This window comes from Folsomia candida, unplaced genomic scaffold (assembly GCF_002217175.1).
Source record: "Folsomia candida strain VU population unplaced genomic scaffold, ASM221717v1 Fcan01_Sc010, whole genome shotgun sequence".
In the NCBI taxonomy this organism is placed as follows: Eukaryota; Metazoa; Arthropoda; class Collembola; order Entomobryomorpha; family Isotomidae; genus Folsomia; species Folsomia candida.
This window is the reverse complement of record NW_019091202.1, coordinates 1786671-1794069: the sequence shown is the minus strand read 5'-3', so window position 1 is coordinate 1794069 and position 7399 is coordinate 1786671. Positions and strand designations below refer to the sequence as shown.

Below are 7399 nucleotides of genomic sequence, written 5' to 3'. Positions count from 1 at the left end.
CATCGGGTACTTTCGAGTACCTATAATCTCGCATTTGCAGCATTCTACATACATACATTTCTTCTGAGGATTCACGCATTCAACTTTTGGCGTTCGTAATAACTGACATGTAAAAACATGCAATTTCTATTCAATTTTTTCGATAAGATTTATGCATTATGTATGTATGTATGTACCTGAAGCAAATCGCGTAAACTAGTTTTTTAACGAGCGGAGCGAAATGAACGTCAGTTCGTGTGATAGTGATGTCCGTCCGTCCGTATCTCTAGAACGCCTTAACATAAGGAAAGACCCTTTACGCCATTGTGCTTCTAATTTTTAATTGTAGGTCGAGTTCGATCATAGGTCAATCTGACCACCCCCACGACCCCAGGGGTCCAAGAACTTAATCTTCATGTGGGGTGTCATTTTTAAAGCAACCTATTCCTCAAATTTTTGACCTCTGACCAATCCATGACCGTGAAACCAAGGTAAAAGTTAAAACAACTGTAGAATTTTAGTTTTACTCGTTTTATACTTATATATAAAAGATTACAGAAATCAGCTGGGAGGTCAAAGGTAAAAAAAATGTCGAACCGTCAAAAATCTTAAGTTCAACTCATTGCACTCCGTTTCCACTTGTTTGTTATATCGGTTCGTTGTGCTTGTTTAATATATTTCATGTTTTTAATAATCGAGAAGACAAACATTATTTACATACTCGACCCCAATTTGAGGTACTTTGCTGGTTCCAGACGGTTGGCGAGACGCAGCTAAAAACTCAGCAGCCACAGGCCCCTTGTTCTCGTCAACATTTAGTCAATATTTTGCATAATTACACAAACAAAGTAATTACATATGTGATTGTAATCCATTCTGTAAATTAATAAATACGACTCATTTTCCAGTCCTTGTGGTCATTCATACATATTTTTCTTATCTTTGACCACGAATATTTTCTCTCACATTTTCTAAATAATTTTCCTCATTTGACCTTACACATTGTTATAAAATTATTATTAAATCACTGCTGACCATTATAATAAGGAGAAGTGCAATTTACTTAGTAATGAAAAATTTGTCACTCCGAGAAAACTGAAACCTTTAAAAGTTTAAGCTTGCTCCAAGATGAGCAAAACATTACATTTCTTACTAATAATTCTGCACCTGCCCTTTTGGCTGCTTGCTCCCTTCTTGATTTTGGCATTTATTCCCATTTATCTGGCTAGAAATGGGGTAAAATTGTTGGCATTTGTGGTAAGAGAAATCTAATTATGTACATACACAAATTATAATTAACAAAAAATTAACAATAATTGATACCGGGACTTCGAGGGGAAGTAAAAAAATTTGTATTGCTAAAAACTAAAAAGTGTCTTTTTTCCCAGAATTTAATATTGCCTTATATTGAGAAATGTCGAAAATTTGGGCAAACAAATGCTTAAATTTAACATTGGGTGGTGATAAGAGAAATACCCCAAAATGACGACAGATTATACTCATCAGGGAGAAAGCCGTGAAAATCAAGCACCGCAATTTTGTCAACTATTTTTTTCTTTAAATTTCCGAAATCACTCGATTCAGGTTGTATGTATGCCAAAAAGTACGAATCTCCTTTCGACATCTTTTTCTATAAATCATCTGTCTCTACCAATTCTTACGACCTCCAGCCCCTTCCCCGCAGGGACAAATGGTCGGGAGGGGTGGATCAGAATGAGATTATTGGCAATTTTGTACTCGCAAAATTCAGGCCTACAGGCTGTACGAGTATTAACAAAATCAAATTTTGTTGTTTCCCTGGAACTTCCGGTTTTGACTATTACAAATATTACCCGATAGCAATTCCAGTTTAGACACGACTTGATTTCCATGCTTGCCCCGGTGGACGGAATGTTCGCGGCAGATCAAATCTACACCGGTCCAAAGAACACCGTCGTGGGTTGCCTGCATCTTGAGGGAATTGCGGATTCCGCCCATATCCGGGATATGTTGGACAGGAACATTTTGGAAGCCCGGTGTGAAAGAGACCCGGGAAAGTTGATGTATCCCGAATTGAGGAGGAGTATTACGCACTGGTTGGGATATCCTTTCTGGACCGAGACTGAGCTACCACATGGTGGAATCCGCACCCACGAAGATGGTATGTTGAACTAAAATCTAGGATGGCCCGAGTACCGGGTAATAACCAGATGCCCGGGAGACTCGGAATACCCGGGTATTCTAAAGTACCGGCCCGAGTAATTTATGTACATGTTCATTTTCTTACTTGAGATTCAGAACAGTACAAATAATTTGCCCTTCTAATCCCATAGATCTAATTTTTGTAAGAAGAAATTTTTGGAACGAACGGGGTAAAATTTTGACAAATTTGAATTTAAAAATAAAGTATAAATTTCAAAATTACTTTCTACATATTTATACTCTATATAAAGTTTTCAGCTATGTAATATCAACTTTTATAACTTTCGTTTTTTCGCAATTTTTAAAATTGTTGTTAATTATGTAAAAAAAAGTCCCCTTATTCTTAACATATACATAAATAAACGGCTGGCCGGATACTCGGCAAACATTTCAGGCCGACGCCCGAAGAGGCGTCGTACCGGGTATTTCGACTACCTGGGGCCTCCATGAAGTAATTAACTTTTTTTCATTATTTATAAACAGCATTAAGCCTTGAAGAGCTGCACAAATTTCAGACCCAGCTAACATTTCAACCCTTCCGGAAAAATGCCCCGCTGTGGGAGCTCGTTCTGATCAAGCGGATTACGGATACTCCAAATACTTCCGCCGTTTTGTTCCGGTTTCATCACGCCCTTGCCGATGGGCTCGCCATATTTTCGCTTCTTCGCAAAATGACAAGTCCGCAGAATCCGAAAATTCGTAAGCAAGTTGTTCCTGCACGAGGAAGGTGTAAGGGTTTCAAGGCGCTCAGAATTTTATCAGCACCGTACGATATTGCCAAGCTCGAAAAAGAGTTGGGTCAAGGTGGTTGGCTGATCAAAGATAAGGAGGTGAGTTTCAGAAAAAATCTGGATTTTATCAAGCATTTCAACTTTTCTAATTCCAACCCGATTTGAAGAATTTATCCATCTATTTGCTCATAATTAATTATAAGAGTAAGTTTAAAAAATTCTAGTTTTCAAAAACTAAGAATTTGCATACATTTAAGGCTTTTCAAAATTCAGAAATGATATGAAAATTGCATTTTCGCCAAAGGGATAAAAAGTACTAGACAATTTGATCTTATTGCCGCATTTGGAAAACTATAAGTTTAACATTTACCCATTTAAAATACACACTTTAAATAAAAAACGACTAAAATTTACTAAAGGTTGAGCAAAGAAAGAGGATGAAACAACCAAATGTATCCAACCTTTGTGCAAAATTTGTTGGAACTTGCGTAAAATGTGTCCAATTGGCGGATAAATTTTGCCCTTTGGTTGTGCCATCCTTTTTTTGTTTATTCCAGCTTAAGTAAATTTTACTTATTTTTATTTAGAGTGCATTGAAATCAAAATGCATTTTTCTATTTTTCAAATTTTTGCTACGTAGAACATTAGCGAAATATATATATTGGAAATATAATAATTCTAGTAATTAATTATTTTTTGCCAGGGTTGGACCCAGCTCGATGGCAACTCGCACTATTCAACTGTAGCTGCCCGACTCCGTTTCCATTCCAGTGAATCAATCCCATTCAGCGTAATTCGCAGAGCTTTTTAATTAACGCAAAGAATAATTAATTAGTAATTAATAATTAGCGCTGACATCTTTAATCTAATTAATTATCAATTTTTAATTAGAGAGCTTCAACTAATTAATTATAATTACTAATTAATTACTTCTAAAAAAAGTAATTAATTACTTCTCGAAAAATAATTAATTAGTTAAAAAAATAATTGTTTTCAACGCAAATTTACAAGCTACAATATAAAATTACGGACGGCAGAAATAATTACCGGCAACTCAAATTTATAATATCATTTCATTACATTTTAACATCGCCCATATTTCGGATACATTTATGTATCCTTTAATTGATGGAATGATTATAATCAGTCCATCAAGTAAAGTTCAACTGGAGCTGATGATGGTATTTGAGTATTGACATTGTTAGTTTGTTAAGATTTTCATATTAATTTTTGAGAATATCGTCTTCCATTATTGGCACTTATATACTTTACAGTATGCAGTTATTTATTGTAACAAAGTTGAAATTATTGCATGAAATTTAATTATGAGGGCTTGAAAATAAGTCATGTAGAATAGGAGAGTTGCCAGATTAAAAAACGCCACTTTACCTGGGAAAACGAAACAGCGCAAACCAGATAAATCTCAAAAATTAAGTAATTAATTAGTTAATTAATTAATTGGTTAAAATATCACGAAACTAATTAATTATAATTGACTCAGTTTAATTACTCTAGTAAGGTAATTAAAACTAATTTATAATTGTTAATTAGCTGAAAATTGGTAATTAATTAGCAAATTAATTGATTTCACTAATTAATTAAAAAGCTCTGGTAATTCGTCAGGTGGGAGGTGCCCACGGGGTGTCGGTAACTGCGGTGTTGCACTCTGCCATGCTGGGTGCTGTGAGGAAGTCGTATTTTCCAAGTGAGGCAGAATCCATTTCAAGGGTAAGGGTGCAAACCCAACTGCTTCCCATGTGGGGTAGGGGAGGACGTCTCTTAGGGAATAATATGTAAGTCGATACTTTATAGAAAGCTGGATGACTTATGGTCTGTATTTTAAAATCAGCACATTTTCTTGCTCAAGGGCGCAGTGGCCGAGGTTCTAACGATGAGTATGTTGTATATTGAAATTGCCACGAATTGGTCAATTGCTCAGAGATTTTTAAATTCCAACTGATTTACAAATATTATTAAATGCCCGCTAAGTTTTCAAAACCTTAGCCATTTTTTTAAACTTGTGACCTTAATGTCTGCTGGGTGTCATCGTTTTTAAAAATATTTAATTGGCTGAATGGCCCAATCGACAGTTTTTAAAATGACCAAGTGACCAACTAGTACCAATTTAAATATCCAGCCCATCAGAATATCTGCAGCTTCACTAGCATACCAAAAACCGGAAGAAAGGGGTCTAATAGTAATATAAAAACCATAGTAGAGTTACACTGGACTAACACGTATGGACTGTGCAGAAAGCATCTGATCGATTTGAGGATGGGTGGAGGTCAAGACATTTTATCTTTACCATGTTAATTATATGTAATATGGAGCACTTAGCTCGCATGAGTGGGATAGTGTTAAAATTCCCCGAAAATCGATCACATGCTTTATGTAAGGCCCCTTCGAACAAGGCAATCGCTCCGTGTTGATGCGATGCAACTTCCATCATGGAATTTGCTTTCTCGTTTAATGTGTGAGAAGCAGGAAACACGGACTATTTTCATGTGCTTGCCTTGGATTTTCATAAAGCCTAATTTTACCCACATTTTTGTGCGTTGCACGCACGGAAAGTTCTTCTGTCCCCATTTTTGCCAACTTTTGACATATGTGTTAACCAACTGGAAGCTTAATTTAACTAAGCTGTCTCCACACTTTTTGACGACTTCCGACATCAAGGTAGATTATCTATGTAAAAAACTGACATTATCCATCAATTACAGAACGTGTGGTTCATACTCGGCCCACATGGGAGAACTTGACGTAGTGAAGCGTCTCATTGAAACTCATGAAAGTCTCGTCGCCATGAAGCGGTCGGCCTGCCCGGTAGGTTTGGCCGTATTTATACTCGCCCTAGGCTGTCTGTCTCGCCCCGGGATAAGGAACTATTTCCAGGGCAGGGACCAAGAAGACAAAATTTTCGTCTTTAATATACCCGGGCCGGAGGAGGTTGATAATTTTTGCGGGTATAATATCAAGCATATCGACATGACGGTGGGATCATATGCGGCGAATGCAGGTTAGCTGTTAACCCATTAAGCCATTAACTCAGGACGGATTTCTCACGCTAAACGAGAGGTTCTTTGTTTTGCACTGAATTACTCTGTCGCCTAAATTATTCTAATTTCACTACAAGCTGTACCACATGGGAGCGTCTCTTCCAATAAATTGCAAAATGTTACTTCATTTTGCTACCTATTTTTTATTAATCTTTTTCATGTGAAAAATCCGTCCTGCGTACTAGACTTAAGGAGTATGATAAGGGAATGAATTAATTCTGGAACGTGACAAGTGTGATGGGGTCATCGTGCAGGAGGAATTACATTTTTCTAATAAAACTCGAAAAAACCGAAGAAGATATTAAAAAATATTTAAAATTTTAGTAAAAAAGATGTTCAAATTTTCCTAAAAATCACTACAAAAATTTCACGCTTCAAAGAGAAAGTGGTTAAGATCAGGGACCTTAAAGAAAGGGTTGTCTTCCTCTCGCACCATAACCATAATTTTTCTGAACAACTTTATTCTTACCCTCGAATTCAACAATTTCTTATAAACAAAACAATTTTCTTCATTACGAATTAAAGCGTTAATATTTTAAAATCTTACAAGGGACACTCACGACCTGTCGTTTGAGTCCAGAGTACCCACTATGTTTTTTAGAATCTACTAGGACCCCAGATGAAGGATCCATTCATATTTCCGTGGGATCGGATTAACGGGATCGGATTGGAACATACTTGATTTACAAAACTCAATATCCCATCTGAATTAATCATATTGGATTTAGACGAAAAGGCATGAAATATATCAAGTAGCCCCGATAAATACTGAGCGGCTTATTTGGAAGAATCTATTCGTCATGCTTTTTTAGTTTCTTCACCTCCTCTGGTCGGTCTAAGTCTCTCGCCCTATTCAGTTTTTTTCTTTGACTTGATCTGCGACGACAAATTACCAACTCATCATTGACTGGAAAGCCTAAAACCAAATACTGTTAAGTTGTTAACTTTCGAAAAAAATCTTCCTAATATTTGTACGGATGCTAGAAAGAAGATGAATCGCCGTTAGTCGTCTGGGTGGAAATTGTGTCACGTCACCGGAACACTAAAGGTTATAGAATTCGGAAACGAGAGTAGGGGAGAATTTCAACTTGGAAGGGGACAATTAAGCAGTATAAAATTTATTAATGAGATTCTTGTATAAATAAAGACATTTAATTTTTAAGATTTGATATTTTGTTTTTGTTCCGGAATTTATTTTAAAATATCCAAAGGGAATTTTGATGGTTTTCATATAGTATATTTTCATACTGGATACTGTTTCCCGATATCATATATGACGAAATAAAATTTTCATGCTAAATTTCAAATATGAATCAACGGGTTCGTATTCGAGAAAAGTGATGGGGAATCCTTCCCCTTTTCCCAACACTGTTTCCCATTGGACTCGCCCTAATGGAAACAATGGGAAAGAACTGCACGGGTTAGCCAGCAGATTTGTGATGCTAACATACT

General features: G+C 36.3%; 1 protein-coding gene across 7 annotated transcripts; it reads left to right on the top strand.

Moving 5' to 3' along the window:
- Positions 1 to 319: 319 nt before the first annotated feature.
- LOC110854600 lies at positions 320 to 7116 on the top strand. Of its 7 annotated transcripts, XM_035855226.1 has the most exons (9): positions 326 to 470; positions 538 to 633; positions 735 to 1236; positions 1819 to 2119; positions 2644 to 2990; positions 3595 to 3681; positions 4515 to 4684; positions 5612 to 5907; positions 6498 to 7116. In XM_035855226.1, the coding sequence occupies exons 3-9, from the start codon at positions 1108 to 1110 to the stop codon at positions 6602 to 6604; spliced, it is 1437 nt and encodes a 478-aa protein (XP_035711119.1). In that variant the 5' UTR covers positions 326 to 470; positions 538 to 633; positions 735 to 1107; the 3' UTR covers positions 6605 to 7116. The 7 variants fall into 7 exon arrangements, 6 of the variants coding, with proteins under 6 accessions (XP_035711120.1, XP_035711119.1, XP_035711118.1 ...); XM_035855227.1 differs by lacking the exon at positions 538 to 633 and having other exon boundaries at positions 320 to 470; XR_004835637.1 differs by having other exon boundaries at positions 324 to 1236; positions 6498 to 6683; positions 6760 to 7116.
- The last annotated feature ends 283 nt before the right edge of the window (positions 7117 to 7399 follow it).

Excerpts from the sequence above, each read along its gene's own strand:
- LOC110854600 (XM_035855227.1), top strand. The coding sequence starts at position 1,108 with ATGAGCAAAACATTACATTTCTTACTAATAATTCTGCACCTGCCCTTT. Across the intron at positions 2,120-2,643 it reads AATCCGCACCCACGAAGATG|CATTAAGCCTTGAAGAGCTG; the intron begins GTATGTTGAACT and ends ATTTATAAACAG. Across the intron at positions 3,682-4,514 it reads GTGAATCAATCCCATTCAGC|GTGGGAGGTGCCCACGGGGT; the intron begins GTAATTCGCAGA and ends GTAATTCGTCAG.